This window comes from Nuphar pumila, chromosome 4 (assembly GCF_984573655.1).
Source record: "Nuphar pumila chromosome 4, dmNupPumi1.hap1.1, whole genome shotgun sequence".
Classification (NCBI taxonomy): domain Eukaryota; kingdom Viridiplantae; phylum Streptophyta; class Magnoliopsida; order Nymphaeales; family Nymphaeaceae; genus Nuphar; species Nuphar pumila.
In genome coordinates, this window is record NC_143252.1 from 4,467,458 (window position 1) to 4,485,447 (window position 17,990).

General features: G+C 34.8%; 2 protein-coding genes across 4 annotated transcripts in view; one reads left to right on the forward strand and one right to left on the reverse strand.

The window, feature by feature from the left end:
• Positions 1 to 329: 329 nt before the first annotated feature.
• On the forward strand, positions 330 to 4,351 carry LOC149839124 (beta-glucosidase 22-like). The gene is made up of 13 exons (XM_090003935.1): positions 330 to 464; positions 559 to 622; positions 798 to 856; positions 1,860 to 1,935; positions 2,025 to 2,096; positions 2,339 to 2,426; positions 2,553 to 2,811; positions 2,883 to 2,998; positions 3,327 to 3,544; positions 3,633 to 3,661; positions 3,740 to 3,842; positions 3,938 to 4,028; positions 4,123 to 4,351. Exons 1-13 carry the CDS (start codon positions 330 to 332, stop codon positions 4,349 to 4,351), a joined length of 1,539 nt encoding a protein of 512 aa, XP_089860061.1.
• A 2,161-nt stretch (positions 4,352 to 6,512) lies between these two features.
• Positions 6,513 to 17,990, reverse strand: part of LOC149839125 (mediator of RNA polymerase II transcription subunit 15a-like) — a 48,766-nt gene continuing 37,288 nt past the window's right edge. The window contains exons 9-11 of one of the 3 annotated variants that reach the window (XM_090002298.1): positions 8,138 to 8,332; positions 7,886 to 7,974; positions 7,407 to 7,803 (exon numbers count right to left, since the gene is read on the reverse strand). In XM_090002298.1, coding sequence (XP_089858424.1) covers positions 7,599 to 7,803; positions 7,886 to 7,974; positions 8,138 to 8,332 — 489 coding nt within the window. In that variant the 3' untranslated portion in view covers positions 7,407 to 7,598. Of the gene's footprint in view, positions 6,651 to 7,406; positions 7,804 to 7,885; positions 7,975 to 8,137; positions 8,333 to 17,990 lie in introns of those variants that run through there. The other 2 variants (XM_090002300.1, XM_090002299.1) reach the window with 2 other exon arrangements.

The following is a 17,990-nucleotide window of genomic DNA, read 5'->3' on the forward strand; positions in this document are numbered from 1 at the left end:
GCTATTGGAACTGTCAATGAAAATGACAAGAATGATAAGAACGCTTGCTCAAGATGCTAACTAAAGATAAAAAAAGGAAAAAAAATTGTTTCTGTCATGTTATAGAATGGTTGTAACACCTGGACTCATTTTATCACCTCAAGTTATTTATGGGAAACTTTATGCACACCACCCAATCTTTTCAACCACAATTGCAACACAAAAGGGTGCTTCTTTGAGGTGTGAGATATGTATCAGTAAGCAGCTTTTTGTGCTAAACACAACTTACTATTGCACCAATGTGGTAGGTATAAATTTGAGTGAGAGAAGTTCTGGAGGCAGGAATGGAGATGAGGTGCCTCTCTTTACTACTACTTCCCTTGTTTCTGGTAGTTGAAGTTGTGCTTGGCCAAAAGGCCCACCAACTCAGTAGGGATGATTTCCCACCAAACTTTGTTTTTGGAGCTGGGACCTCTGCTTATCAGGTGGGTAAGGTTTCTTGTTGTGTTTCTAACAGTTCCTGTTTAGTTACTATGAAGATAAACAAGTAATGAAAGTGAAATTGTGGATGCCAATTAGGTTGAAGGAGCAGCTGCAGAGGATGGGAAGAGTCCTAGTATTTGGGACACCTTTACTCATGCTGGTAATCATCCATTTCTCAAAATTCTGTTGTGTTTTGGAAATATTCCCAAATTGGCTAACTTTATGACAGTTTGATTGAAGGAACTAGCTGAGATAAGTTAATATTTGTAGACAAGTTAGAGGTTAGATAATATTATATTGTATCATATTTTTTATGGGAATTTGGTTTGTACCAGGAAAAATGGCAGATAGAAGCACAGCTGACATAACTGCTGATCAATATCACAAGTACAAGGTACACCCACTTAAAATTTTCATCTCTATTTGTACATTTTCACCTTCCTTGTTGCAAATGCATACAATTAGATCAACATATCCCTTTTCTGCTGGAACTAAAGATTTCGAAAATACAGGAGCTCCCTATTTGGTTATAGATCAATAGCATGTTTGCTTTATCAAGAAAAAGATTATTGATAAAACACAAGGTGCTTCTAGAAGGCACTTATTGCAGTCGAAGCTGTCAAACCAGATTTTTACGTCTCCAATAAGTTGACAAAAATCTCAATGACAACTAATACAAGAAAGATTCAAAGTTTTCATCTCTCTGGAAATTGTGCAGATACTATTGAATTGCATACTCTCCAGAGGATATACTAACATGAGTTCTAGAAAATGTCTGCTTTGCAGTTAAATACAACTTGACTGAGTATGCAAACATTATCTTGTCCTTTCTCAACATTAAATAGATATACTGAACGCGAGAACCATGATGGGATTGTTTCAGAATGGGCTCTTATATTCACTAAGTATGTCTAGCCGGACATGTAATGCCCTCAATTGTCAATTAGCTTTACTTGCAATAGATTGCATAATACTTGGTGATACAACAATGCTTTATTTGTGATAAATTAGTTACTTCTTGACCTTCCCTCCTTGTCTGCGTTGGCCACAGTTCAATGACAATAGTTAATACTCGACTGAGTTGCTTTTTGTTTTACAAGCAATGCATATAGAGATAAATTCTCTAAATTGAAGTTAGTATAACAGTTTCAAGCTATAACACTGGGGTCATGTTGATGGGATGTTTTGAACAGTAACTGCTGATGTTTTCTGAAGATATAATGTTTACGAAGTTTTAGTTGATATCTGATCTAAACCTACATTAACAATCATATTATTTTTTGCATCAATCCTGCTTTCTGCTCTATTTAATGTGAAATTTCTGGATGAAAAATGCCAGCTGTTACTAAAGCAACATTATGTGTTTGAGGATGGAACTTACATCGAAAACACTGCAGGAAGATGTGAAGCTCATGTATGATATGGGGTTAGATGCTTACAGATTCTCAATCTCATGGTCAAGACTGCTTCCAGGTAGAACTTATGATCATATGTTATTTCTCACAGGAGATCAGTAAGAATTCCAGAGTATTTTTTGATAATATTTCTTTCTTACCATGCAGAAGGAAGAGGAGGTGTGAATCCTAAGGGCCTAGAATATTACAATAACCTCATTAATGAATTGATCAAATACGGTATGCTTATATTGATCCTAAGAAGAACAGGGGATACATGTGAGAATTTATGGTGGCATACTAATAAAGGCTGATTGGTACACAGACTACCAGGCAACGCAATATAAACTTTGCTGCCATCTTTTTCTGGCTAGCAGTACAAGTTGCAACATGTTAATACTCTGCTTCCATCATAGGCTTCTAACAAGCTTCAAAAAATCATTTTATTTCTGTAATTGTCTCTCTTTTGGTGGCAAAAGCAGGCATTGAACCACATGTTACTCTTCACCATCTGGATCTCCCTCAAGTTCTTGAAGACGAATATGGTGGATGGTTGAGTGAGAAAATTCTGTACTTTTCATCATCACCTTCATCCTCCATTTCTCAATCCACTGTATAATTTACTGAATTATCTGAAAGTGCTCACGCTAGATTTCCTTGCACTTCCATGATAAATTTTATCATGACGTCATGCAGGGAAGACTTCACAGCATATGCAGACTTTTGCTTTAGAGAATTCGGTGACAGGGTGACTTACTGGAGCACTTTGAATGAACCCAATGCATTTTCTATGGGAGCTTATGACAAAGGAATTATTCCACCTCAACGCTGCTCAAGTCCATTCGGATTCAGGAATTGCACAGCTGGAAATTCCTCAGTGGAGCCTTACATTGTTACTCACAATCAGTTGCTAGCACATGCAGCAGTAGCTAGACTGTACGAGCAAAAATATAAGGTGACCTTTGTATTCTTATAGAACTATTAGACAGTAAAGAACAAATGAAGTAATAACTTTTCTATGCGCAGGCCAAACAAAACGGCTGGATAGGAATAACACTCTTCACTTTGTGGTTTGTCCCTCAAATAAATAGAACAGAGGATGTTGCCGCTACCCAAAGAGTTATTGATTTCATGATCGGATGGTGAGTGGCATCTTTTTTTTTTAAAGAAAAGGCGAGTGCCATCTACTTCCAAGAAAGATCATACTCTGAAGATGGCAACTTGATATTCAGGTTGACCTCATGTCAAATTTAAAGGTTGTGTAGGGACAGATTCAGGCTACAATGTTGCATAGGTCAAACAAAACAGACAAAAACTCAGTAAGACTCGGGCCAGATTCAGAACCAAGCTGTTCAGAGTCGGTCAAGTTCCAGCAACTTGCTTGAATAAATGGTTCTAGTTGAATCATCAAGTCTTTGTTCATACTAGTAAAAAAATCACTCTCACATGGTGGTAGCATGTTGACAATAGGTACTTGAGTCCACTGGTGTTTGGAGACTACCCTGAAATCATGAAGAAGAATGCGGGCTCAAAGCTGCCATCCTTTAGCAAAAGCCAATCTGCACTAGTGAAGGGCTCATTCGACTTCATTGGGATGAATCATTATGCAACAGTGTCTATTTCAGATGATCCCAAAAGTCCAACAAAGGACTTAAGAGACTATATGGAAGACATGTTTGTCACTTCTGGTTTGCATTTCACATACTCTCTTTGTGAACTTTGTTTCTCAGAATTGAAGCTTAACATACTAACTCTCTTAATGACATTGTAATGCAGTAACTGACAACACGTCATCAACTTCAGGGGTAAGATTAAAGAGATGGCCGATGTTTAATTTTTGTAATAAAATGTATAGAAGTGGCTTACAATGCATTCTGTTGCAGCCCTTTCCATTAGCATTTCCGGACACCGCATGGGGATTACAAGGACTGCTGGAATACATAAAGACAAGCTATGGAAACCCTCCAGTCTATGTTCACGAAAATGGTAACATGTGCATACATTTTCAGAAAACTCTATATATTCCCTGATCACTTTCTTGTAGTTTAATCTACAATCTGAGAGAGTACTTGTTGCACCAGGATACCCAATGCCGTATAATTTGAACCTGGATGATATTGAACGTGTGAATTACTTGAATCACTACCTTGAATATTTACTCAAATCTGTACGGTATGGTTAGCTCAATCTGCACAACATCAAGGAATAAGAGTCCCTTATATGTTCATAGATTCCAATTCTTACTTGTAGATGATTCTCTGTTCAGGAATGGATCAAACACCAAAGGTTATTTTGTGTGGTCATTCATTGATGTCTTCGAAGTGTTATTTGGCTACAAAATCACATATGGCCTTTATGAAGTGGACTTCAAGGATAAAGAGCTTTCTAGACATCCCAGGTACTCTGCTCGGTGGTACTCTAATTTCCTCCAGAAGAATAGCAGTTTGAACATAGAAGAGCTTGGTATCTCTTCAGTATCTCAAGTTACTAAATAAGGCCCAAGGCCATTACTGCTGTAGTGTCTATTTTATCACGCTGTTGTCATCATTAATCAATTTGTTAAACTGGGGCTAGCGATCCAAGCCTTCTTCCTTCCTTTTTCTTTTTGGTTCCCGTGTTTCTTTAGTGTGATAGATAAAAGCATTAAAGCATGCAACATTTGGAAAAGGTTGTTGCACACTTTGATATTGAATATTGAATGGTATATGCTTTTGCATGATATATTACTGTCCCAGGCTAATTTTTTTGCGAGCTTGTGCATCTTCAGGCGAATCCAATCTAGCCAGCCTGATGGCCTTAGGCCAGACATCACTCCATGTGCAACTGTTGGAATGATCATTGTCATTGCACATCACCCCATGTGCAGTCGCCTAGATGGATGTTTGGCCATGCGCAACAACCTACACCAAACCACCACTCTGCGCATCATTCCATGTACAACGCCTTAGTGTTCTTCATGAATGTGCGGAAGCAGTTATCGTTTGAGTTCCGAAAAGAGAGTGATGCTCACGCCCCTTTGAACCAACAGTCAATCAAATGACGATTGTCGCATCACAAAGACAACGACACGACCCCTAAGTGTGTCACCCAAGAGGGTACTTCACAACTGAAGGTTGTTGCCGACCCCAACTATGCACCCAGTTGATAGCTACATGTCTTGGTAAGCAATGCTACCCAAATCACTTATAGGAACTGAGACACTCACTTGTCTTACCCTATGCCACCATGCATGGTTTGGACCACCTAATGTGATTATTGAAGGAACCACATGCACCCCATGTGTACCAAAGCATGGGATACTCTTATCCCAAGTTGAGAGGTACTTAACCAAATCTCTAAAAGCATCCTTCAGTCCACTAGCTCAACACAATGCATAACATTACACCACATATGTGTCGCTACACACCGTCGATACCATTGCCTATCACATGTCATGTTATCACCACACGTCATGAAATTATAGGATCTAAATACGCATGCTTTGAGGTTCAATTTACAAATGTATGAGTAATATGAAATTTGATGTTATGATATGATGTGCTATTTGAATTGATATGTATTGGTGCCTCAAAACGGTAGCCAATAATCTTGTGTTTGGTTAATTGAATTTATACATGCTTGTGACTAAATTGGTGATCATTGGCCATGTGAGTGGTTAATTGTGTTTATTCATGTACGATGATAGAATGCACTTGATGAAGTTTCAAAAGAAGGTAAGAACGGCTTCTTAGGAGACAATCTCTCCCAAACATTCCCAATGGATGTTTTGTTGAATTTTTTGTGTTTTTTTCAAAATTTCAACCACACAGATGTGATCTATATACTTGTTTTTATAGGAATAAGTTCTTATAGCATTTGATTATGATGCATGGATAGGTTTTTATAAGTTTCAAAATCAATGGCGTACAATTTTCATAAATACGCTTCGAGTGCCCTCTATCACTTACATGACTAATTGTACTAAGGATGCTGCCTCACAACACCAACTGCACACAACAACGTCCATCTGCACTGAGACTGTGTACACATCAATCCCTAACACCAGATGCCCTCTTTCACACACATGCCCAATAATGCCTACAAAATTGACCTATAACAAATACTCTTCATTTCAAATTTAATAGTATTTTCCAATGTTATCAGTATCAGTGTGTATCAGCCTGTATCGGCAGAATTTTGATAGGCTTCACCCTGAATCAGTTATTTTTTAAATAAATACCCAAAAAATAATTTTTTATTATTATTTTAATACTATTTTAATACTATTTTAATACTATTTTGATAGTTTTAACACGTGTGACATTATGGTTGACACATAATATATTATTATTATTATTTTTTGGCCGATACAGAAATATTCAGCTTAGTATAGGTATCGGTGGCCCAACGAATCAGGGCCGATACCGATATTGACAACATTGGTATTTTCTTTTTCACATGTAATCCCATGAATGTAGTGTTGGACTGTCTTTGAAAACTCCTTAAAGAAATTGAAGCAGTTGAATAGAAAGTAAAACATCCCTCACCATTCATCTTTTTAATGGAGTGCATATCAAGTCAGAGTGAGGTCTGATGGATTACCGTTAGAGTTGACCTTGATGTCGTTTATCCATGCAATGAACATGAACGACATCCCAAATGCCATGGATACAGCTCTTAGAAGGGTTCCAGGTTTTTTTTCACAGCCTTTGATGCCTTAGATGAACGGCATCTAGAGTTTGCAAGCTCTGATGGTAATCTGTCAGAGACCATTCTGACTTGAAATGCACTCGTTTGGACATATTATATGAATACCTGTCACAACATCAATAAGAAAAGTTGACATGATCCTGGTGAAAGAGATTAAGAAAAGACAATGACCATTAAAGACCTGAAATCTATTGGGCCAAAGGGGGTTTATCAGATCATTTGTAGGGATGTGGATGGGTCTCATCTTACTACACTGTTTTTGACATGGACTGGTGCAGCCAATATGTGAACTTTCAAGTTTGGCTGGATTTGGACCACATCTTACGTTATTGCACAGAAGCCACTACATTTTCCTGCCTTGGTTTTATCTTGTGATGGATCTGGAGAGAACACAGAATGGGCAAAGTTCCAATATAAGTCCACATGTCCTCATTGCATGGAGCCAAATCCAAAAGCTTCAGTAGGCTGGTCAAGTTTTAGATGGACAGAGCCAAGATCAGAACCCTCAATGGGTTTGGTCAACGATCCGGATGAGACATAATTTTCAGTGGCTTTCATGAGAGCCTAACAGAGACGGAATTGGAGTCCTTCAGGAAAGACACTCCCGGGAACCTATAGTTCATCACAGAGACATAAGCCAAGTCTGAGCCAAAGGCACCTGCTACCTCCAAGAGACCCTACTAATTTCCACCCAGACCGAGTCCTAGCGGAGTCTTGAGTTAACTTGATGTGAAGAGGGACAGAAAAGCAGGTTGCACATACATGAGTATGCATGCACGTGTGGGCACGCGTGCACATGCATGCACGTATGGGCATGCGGGGACACACACACAAAATAATTCTTCCACAACCCTCACTAAATTTCTTTACAGCAAATACAATTAACATCTATCATCACCAATTATTAAATACGTGTTCCTACAATTACATCCTAATTAGAAATCTTAGCTAATTTCTTAAATATATTGGAAATCCTAGTTTACAGAAGTCGTGCACCAGAACACCTTACTCAAGGCTGCTGTTCACCGTAAATGAATATCCTGTGCAACAGAATCAGGCACTCACATAGTTCTCCCAAGTGCCATAGCTTGAGCTAAAGCTGCCACCACCACTCTGCTGTGCATACTCAGCCATCACCTTGCGCGCACAAACATCCCATGTTCTTGCCATGTCTCCCAATGACATAGGTTGTGGAAGGCCACGAACCGATAAACTGAACGTCGACCTAGCCTTTGCAGACAGATCCTCACCCTCCACACTGGATAAAAACATGGCCAACCTTCACAAAGAGAGAGAGAGAGAAAAGCAAAATGCTAGCCGAAGCAACCAAACATTCTCACCTCACTTCAACTGGTAGACTACCTAAGAGTACAGGAGAACACTTGGGGTAATTTGAAGGAACAAGCAACCGCAAGGGTAAAATTGGAGACTACAGAACAACAAAATGGAACTGTCAACAACTTCACCATATGTCAAATCAGTAATCCAACAAACTTGAATCTTGAATCAGGTTCAATTATGCCATGTCGAATGTCCAGGATATATACCACTTTAAGCTGTAGTTTGACTGTAAAAAGAGAAATGTAGCTTACTCTTTGTGCCAATGCATATTGAGATTTCATACTTGAACTGAGAGCTACTGCATTGTAGGAGCATTTGACGACAATCCCATCCCTGCCTTCAGTGGCAGCGGCAGACAAATCACTATCTTCATTGCTTATATCAACAACAGTGTCGATCAATTTCTCGTTTATTTCCTTGATTTCTTCGAGAAGAATCTGGTTAGCCTGAGAAAAGACAGGAATTGTGAACTTATCGAGGTCTGTGTATTTTTTCGCAGACTAACTGAAGACAGAGATTCACACACTTCCAATTTCAATGCTTCCAAACATTATAACCTAAAAAAGGGTATCATATGCCAGGCTCAATGTCACATACAAAATGAGCATTGTGCCTGTGAAAACCTAGCAATTTTTTAGAACATCCTTTGATAGTATATAGAATACATAGGTTTGTAAACTGTTTCATATAAATGAAGCCCATCAGGCATATGCTTACACTGTTAAAAATACAAAATGTGTAATATATAATATAATAATAATATAATATATATTTATATTTTTTATTTTCTGTCTTTTCTTTATTCTTTTTTCCTTTTATCTAATTCACTTTGAACTAGTTAGTCAAGATCTAATTAGATCTTGACTAATAATATAGTCTCCAACGGCTATAAATAGAGCCATTGAACAACTCTTAGGAAGAGCTCTTCCCACTCCTCTCTTTTCTTGTATATATATAGGAGTGACCCCTCCTTTGTAAAAATGTTTCTTAAGCATTTCTCATGAGAATAAAAGTGTATTATTTTTATCTTGTCTTCTTCCGTTTATATACCCTTTTGTGGGTTGTGATTGTAGTGTCTCCAATAGACACCCATTGTGAACTTTTATGTTTTTGTGAAAAATCATCATTTCATTACATGGTATCAAAGCTTTGAAGCCTTCAGATCTTAGAGAATTTCACCTCGTTTTTTGTGCCTCCTTATCAAAGGGAGATTCATCCTCTTGTTCATGATTCAAGTGACTTTTTTTTAAGAAGGCAGGCGTTTGGAAGAAAGATTGGCTACACAAATTTCTGATTGTGCTCTTTTCTTTCCTCTTATCTCTTTTTTCTTTTTCTCTTTTCTTTCTCCCATGTATCTTTCTTTCTTTTCTCACTCTTTTAAAAGATGGATGACAATGATAAAGTCATCATCATGCCCATAAAATTAAATGACGCCAACTATCTGATATGGGTTTCAATCATGAAGCATCACATTTGGGAAAAAGGGTTGTGGGGTATAGTGGATGCAGTGTTATCAAAAATGCGCCTTGAGGCGCAAAAGGCACGGCCCTCAGTGCCTCAAGGCGCAAGCTTGAGGCACAATATATATATATATATATATATATATATTACAACAAGATTTTTGAGACATGATCAACAAGATTTTGTAGATTAATCTCATATATTTTCCAGTTATTTCAGTTATTTAATCAATTTCTTAGTATATTACTATATTTTAACTTTTGTTGGTTAATCTCGTATATTTTTCAGTTATTTCAGTTATGTAATTAGTTTCTTAATATATTTTAACTTTTGTTGGTTAATATCATATATTTTCCAGTTATGTAATCAATTTTTTAGTTACTTTTATATGTTAATCTCATATTTTTTAGAATAATCTCATATATTTTAACTTAAGTCACACGGACTCGGCTAAAAGGTCGATGCACCCGCGTCAACACGCCCCGACATGGGTGCGGCTTCGAACATGGTCAACAAAGTGTCAGACTCGATCAACGCACCGGGGCCGAGTCCGTCCACATTTTGGACTCGGTCAACTTTGACCAAGTCTATTTTTGTCCATTTATGATTGTTATATATATATATATATATATATATATATATATATATATATATATATATATATATATATATATATATATATATATATATATATATATATATATATATATATATATACCCGTGTCCCCGTGTCCAAAATTTTTTAAATTGCTCCGCACCCGTGTCGCACCTGTACCCGTACCCGCACCCGCACCCACACCCACACCCATGTAACATAGATTTTAACTTTTGTAGGTTAATCTCATATATTTTCCAGTTATTTCAGTTATATAATCAGTTTCTTAGTATATTTTAACTTTTGTTGGTTAATCTCATATATTTTCCAGTTATGTAATAAATTTTTAGTTACTTTTATATGTTAATCTCATATTTTTTAGAATAATCTTTATATATTTGAACTTTTATAGGTTAATCTCATATATTTTCCAGTTATTTCAGTTATGTAATCAGTTTCTTAGTATATTTTAACTTTTGTTGGTTAATCTCATATATTTTCCAGTTATGTAATCATTTTTTTAGTTACTTTTATATGTTAATCTCATATTTTTTAGAATAATCTCATATATTTTAACTTTTGTTGGTTAATCTCATATATTTTTCAGTTATGTAATCGGTTTCTTAGTATATTTTATCTTTTATTGGTTAATCTCATATATTTTCCAGTTATGTAATCATTTTTTTAGTTACTTTTATATGTTAATCTCATATTTTTAGAATAATCTCATATATTTTAACTTTTGTAGGTTAATCTCATATATTTTCCAGTTATTTCAGTTATGTAATCAGTTTCGTAGTATATTTTAACTTTTTTTGGTTAATCTCATATATTTTCCAGTTATGTAATCAATTTTTAGTTACTTTTATTTGTTAATCTCATATTTTTTAGTACTTATTTGAGATTTTCTATTTCTTATTAGTTGTTATTTCATCAATAAAGCATTTCTTTATTTATTTATATTTTTAGATATTTTTTTATAATTTTTTTAAAGTTTTCAAAAAAAATATTTGAGGCTTACGCTTTACGCCTCGAGGCTTACGCTTCGCCTCAGTTTTTGGTGGAGTGCCTCGCTACGCCTCAACGCTTTTCACAACACTGAGTGGATGGTTCCGATTTGGAACCAAAACTAGTTCTCAAAAAAATTGAGAATGACAAAGAAGTACCTCTCACAGAAGGAGAGAAGAATAAGACTTTGGCGACCTATGAAAAAAAATGGAAAGAATGGAGGATAGGGCACGCCAAAATTATGTCATGACTAATTAATATTGTTGACATTGAGAAATGCTCTAGTCTAGACAAATTTGATCATACTGATAAAACTTTGGAATACTTTAAAAATATGTATTCCCTTAAAAATATTGTACATATGCGTAATTTGCAAGACAAAGTTCGGACAATGACTCAAAAAGACAAAAGTATTAGAAAAAGTTACAATGAGTTATTTGAGCTTTGGAAAGAATTGGCTTTTCTTGAGCCAAAATGACATTGTTTCGAAGATATCGAGCTTCGCCAAAAGCAACTCGATATAGAACACTTTTATCATTTTATAAATGGTTTAAGGCCGGAATTTGAATCAACCAAATTGGCTCTTTTACATTGTGGAAAGGTTTCCTCTATCATTGATACTATAGAGGAACTAACTATGGAGGAAAATAGACTTAGGAAGAATACTCTAAAGCATGAAGTGTTAGAAAGTGGCTTTGAATACATTAGGTTCAATAAAGAACCCATACACATGCACATGAAGTGCGAATAAACCCATTAAAGGGAACAACACAAGCACATAATGTGCTAACACATAATGTGCTAACACATAAGCCCACACAAGGGGCAAAAATATGACATAAAGTCATAAGTTGAATATTATTGAAGAAGAAGGAAGAATGGGGTATAAACCCCCATACAATGGAGCATAAGCTCCTCTAAGGAGTGAAGAATACAAAGGGGGAGACCCCTATTTATAACACAAGAGAGGGGCCACCAAGAGGGCTCCCAAAGGAGTCGTTGGGAGCCCCCCAACGACTTTTTGGGGAGCCTCCCTAGGTGGCGCAAACCGCAAAAAAAGGGAAAAATAAAAAAGAAAATTAAAAATAAAATTACAAACATATTCCAAATGGAATATGCGTAAAAACTGTGAAATGTCTAAACTACCCCTATGCCTATAAATAGATAAATATATATTATATATATATAATTAGGATAATACATATGCATATATACCATATATGAATATGTATTATCCTTTATATATATATAATATATATAATATTACAATTGTCGAATGATACATTTTAACACCCCCCCTCAAGCTTTGCGTGGGGGAACAAAAAGATTGAAGAAAGCAAGAGGAAGAATCTCAAGGCTTCAAGAGCCTTCAGGACGAATGCCATTGTAAATGTCTCCCTCCAAAGTCTTTAACGATGAGCCCATGATCTATCCAAGGTACTTCTTTTCCTCTTATCTTCAAGATCCTGAGGAACAACAACAAAGAACAAGTAAAAAATATCTTTGCACTTTACTCAAAAAGGAACATTCCTAACAAGGTGCAAAATTTATGCATAATAGGATAATTACTTTAGCATGAAAAGAAAATTTAGAAAACCAAAGTTTTCAAAATTATATATCATGTTTAAAGAGTGAGCGGAAACATATTGCAAGAATGCATAATGCATTCATAAGGTCCAATATTGGACAAACACAACCCCATAATGGGAGAATAACAAAATAGTTCACTAAGGGACACCACAATAATCCTACGAAGAGGCATAAGCAACATATACTTTATTGAATGAGATCCTAAAAGGCCATAAAGAGCATATGCATATATTATCATGAAATGAATTAATACGTAAAGGAATCATTAATGAACATGCTTCAAACATGTAATGAAGTGCCAAACAAGAGAAACGAAGTCTCTAAGCATACTTTAGACAAAAAATAAAGACAAGAGTTCACAAGGTTTTAAATCCATTTACGAGGCAAAACGAATAGTGTTATTTGAGTAGAGAATCATACCCATTTAGGAAAATCTCACTCAATTGACAAAAAGGACACATTTTGCATACAAAAGTGACCAAAATACCATAAGCACTTAATATATAGATTAAATGCCAAAAAATCAACTTGATTTTAAAATATGCATATCAAAAATATGATTCCCTTGAATATCTTAAAACTCAAGTCATGAATGAAATTTTGCAAATTTCAACAATAATTCATCCATTACAAACAACTACCTCATTAGTCCTCCAAAACCCATAAATCAAGTGTATAAGCTACTAGATCAAGAATATAAATATAATACCATTAAAGGCCAAAGACACACACAAAGGTGTGCAAAAGAATCTCTTGTCTACATATAATAATACTTGAAATGAGTGCATCTACGACAAGAACAAGAGAATACACGCCAATATGGACCAAAAGCATCTCTTGTCTACGTAAAAATACACTCAAAACCAAGTATGTTCAGCTACTAGAACAAGAGTAATAAGACAACCATGGGCTAAAACACAATACATCTCTTGTCTACATAAGATGACATTTGAAATGAGTGAAATAAGCCAACCATGGGCATACATCTCAGCGACTAGAGCAAGGACACAAACGCCAACATGGACTAAAATCACACACCATGGTGTGAATCAACGTGCCTTGTCTACATAAAATAACACTGAAGACAAGTGTGTTCAGCTACTAGACCAAAAGAGCAAAAGCCAACAAAGGGCTACCAACACATGAAGGTGTATTAAAATTCTTGTCTACATATGATGACACTTAGATAAGGGGCATAAAAGGAGAAGACTTTTGAGGTAATCAAACTTGTAATGTCAAACATATATATAAATCAAACCTTGAATCAATAAAACAATATTCTTCAAAAAAGAATACCCATAAAAATAACATTTTGGAATAAACTATGTAAAAGTATCTTCAACAAGATACAACAACCAATAGAACAATATTCTTGAAAATAAATGTGTGAACATACGCACACTAAGAACATATGGAACACTTGTGCACAAAAGCACAAAATCACAAATGTGCAAATGCACTCATAATTTTCATAAACAATGGAAGGTTGGGCAATAATCCCTAAAACCTTGATTTCAATATACCTTAAAACATTTTACGGTTTCAAACATCATATATCCATCACATTTATATGTAAATAAGAGCATCCATAAGATCAATGGCCAACATCAAACTAGTGACACACTCATATACCAAATCATTCTAGAGTTCCAAGGTGCCCATAACTCACCTCAACCCCCATCTATAATATGGTAAGTGGACAATCTAAAAAGACATAATAACGAGTGTCACACTCATAATTAGAGATCATATACCAAATCATTCTAGAGTCCCAAGGTGCCCATAACTCACCTCAACCATCATCTATAATATGGCAATTTGGACAATCTAAAATGATATAACACGGGGTGCTCATAACTCACCTCAACAAACATCTCTAATAAAACAATAATAAGGCCAAAACAATGATGCATTAAAGAAACATGTGATGGACAAATATAAATGCCACAAAAAGGCAATAAACACTTTAGGAATCATTTTTCAAAGAAAAGAGGACCGATTAAAAATTGAATCAAAGGTTCAATATAATCAATCACAATAATATGCTTTATAACAACAATTTTGCATAAACATGAATTATGCTTAATCTTCAAAAGAAGTCATTTATACAAAAAAGACTTATTATGCAACTAACACAATTATGAAATATTAAGCAACATCATGCGTAAGAACCGATTTGGAATAATAAAAAAAAAACAAGCCTCAACTATGATAGATATAAAGTGCAATTAAATGCACACCAAATGATAATAGATGCACTTTTATGCAATGCAAGATTTTTAAATGACAATAATCTTGAATAAGCAAATAACAAACTTAGGCCAATATAAGCATTCATAAAGATGGTGAAGTTTGAAAAATCTTATGAAATCCACTATTGTAACTTGAAAAATGATGCTCACAACCAATCTCAAAAGATCCACAAAAGGTTACAAGTATTAATGAATCGTTGAAGGATATTATGCAAGGAAAAAGATACTCACAGACAATCTTCTCACAACAATCATGAAATCTTCATAAAAGAGTATATACTCACAAGAAGATTATAAGGACCGAAAGGCTCCTTAAAGAGAGCTCAAAACACATAAAATTCCCAAAGAAGGGGGAAACTCCACTAAAGTGAGAGAAATTCCAACAAAGAAGAATAATAGATTTGTTAAAAAACCTTATGATAAAGTAAGATTGTACTATGGCATAAATCTATAAAATTAAACATTTATTGAGGAAAAATTCAAAAGCTTTTAAGTTTTATCAAAAAACATGACTTAATAGATTATTACGAACTCCTAATGTAATAAGTACGCAACAAACATTAGTGAAGACCATAAATTTTATAATGAGACAAGCTCTTTAAATCAAATTGAAATTTTTTTTAAGAGTATAAAGATGCAAAGAAAATCACCATATTCCATAAGACTATTTTAAAACTTAATTCAACCGGAATTATATAAAAAAACTTTCTTAATTAAATGTTGCTCATATAAAAAGGACACATTAGATAAGTGAATCAAAACTTATTAAGGAATTTAGCATTTTTCGAAAAACTACATCTCACAAACATTTTAATCTTAACATACCTTTCTTTAAAGACTTACCATATATAAAAGGTATTCTTATAAACAAAGTTAGATTTAAAATATAAGTTCAAGGCTCCAATGGTCATTAATCTTTACCGACCCACATATATCTAATTTTTCGCCAAACAAGTTATCATTTTCAAATTTTTCAAAGAAAAACATACGAAAAAGTATGTATACGAAAAAGATTCAATAGAGTATCAAGTAACTCAAATTTTTATAAAAAGACATAATGACAAAGAGTACACATAAAAAAACATATTAAATTCTTCATACAATACTTAAGGAAATAGAATGCATACCTAATAACTTTAAGAAAGAAAAGAGAGAGAAATAAATACTTCACCATTTTTCTTTAAAAATTTCTTGAATACCACGCTTCCCGATGCACCAAAGAGCAACTCGATCTCAACCTTGCTCTGATACCATGTTAGAAAGTGGCTTTGAATACATTAGGTTCAATAAAGAACCCATACACATGCACATGAAGTGCGAATAAACCCATTAAAGGGAACAACACAAGCACATAATGTGCTAACACATAAGCCCACACAAGGGGCAAAAATATGACATAAAGTCATAAGTTGAATATTATTGAAGAAGAATGAAGAAGGGGGTATAAACCCCCATACAATGGAGCATAAGCTCCTCTAAGGAGTGAAGAATACAAAGGGGGAGACCCCTATTTATAACACAAGAGAGGGGCCACCAAGGGGGCTCCCAAAGGAGTCGTTGGGAGCCCCCCAACGGTCACATTTGTGATCGTTGGGGGCTCCCCAACGACTCTTTGGGGAGCCTCCCTAGGTGGCGCAAACCGCAAAAAAAGGGAAAAATAAAAAAGAAAATTACAAACATATTCCAAACGTAAAAACTGTGAAATGTCTAAACTACCCCTATGCCTATAAATAGATAAATATATATTATATATATATAATTAGGATAATGCATATGCATATATACCATATATGAATATGTATTATCCTTTATATATATATAATATATATAATATTACAATTGTCGAATGATACATTTTAACATGAAGATGATTCCGTTCTAGCTGTATCTAGATCGGGAAATTATGTGCATACTTATAGGCCACCTTACTATAGTAGACAAAATGGTGATTTTTACAAAAGAAAAGTCATTTGCTACCATTGTTATAAGCCGGACACTATAGGCCTCAAGGTCCTAAGTTAAAGAGAAGAGAAGAAAAGAAAGTTGCATCTGTTGGTTCAAAATCAAAAGATCAAGATGCACCTGTATCTATAGCTCAATTAATGGAGATCCTTCAACCTCTTCTCAAAGGAGCATCCTCCTCAACTGAAGCCTCGACTGAAGCAGTTGTCTTATCCTTTTCCAATCTCGGTAACTTTTCTTAGCTCCTTGACTCAGTGCTTCTTTTCATATGACCCTAAATATAAATAGTTTATCCGAATGTTTTAACAATAGCTCAAGTGTGTCAAAAGTTTTCACATCTGATGGTACATCTCTTGAAATAAAAGGAATAGAAAATTTTGAAAAACTTCATAAATCTAAAAAATTATTTATTTTAGAAGTTAGATACATTCCTAAACTAAATATAAACCTTTTATTTGTTTCTCAAATATCTGATTATGGGTGTAATATCTCCTTCTCTTCTCATGATTGTTGGGTATATGATCGTCAGTCAGGAAAGCTGATTGGGGAAGGCCATAGAGGAAGAGGACTCTATTATATGGATTTTTTGGAATTGCCCAAGAATGCTTTCTGTTATAATGTTCAGAAACTAGAGTTGGATCTATCGCACAAAAGACTTGGCCATCCTCATATGTTTAAACTCAATTTTTTTTTCAAGTTATAGAAAAATTTTGTAATTCTGAAAATTTTACTTGTAAAGATTGTATTCTTGGCAAAATGAAAAGATTACCATTTCATGATAGAACTTTTGTTTCTTCTAGACTACTTGAGTTAATACATTCAGATGTTTGGGGTCCTGCACCAGTCATATCAAAAGGCGGGTATGCATATTATGTAATTTTTGTCGATGACTTTTCTAGGCATACTTGGATTTACTTCCTTAAGCATAAATTTGAGGTTTTTTCACATTTTCAAACATTTCACAAAATGACTAAAAATAAATTTCAAAATAATATTTTCATTTTTCGTACTAATTCAGGAGGAGAATTTATGTTTAAAGAATTTAAAGACTATCTCAATTTATATAGCATCACACATCAAAGACCTTACTCACATGCACCACAATAAAATGGCCTGACCGAACAAAAACATCGACACATTATGGAAACCACTAGGACTTTATTAATAGCAAATCAAGTTCCAAAAGGTTTTTGGGCAGAAGCTACCTTAACTGCTACCTATCTCATAAATTGAATG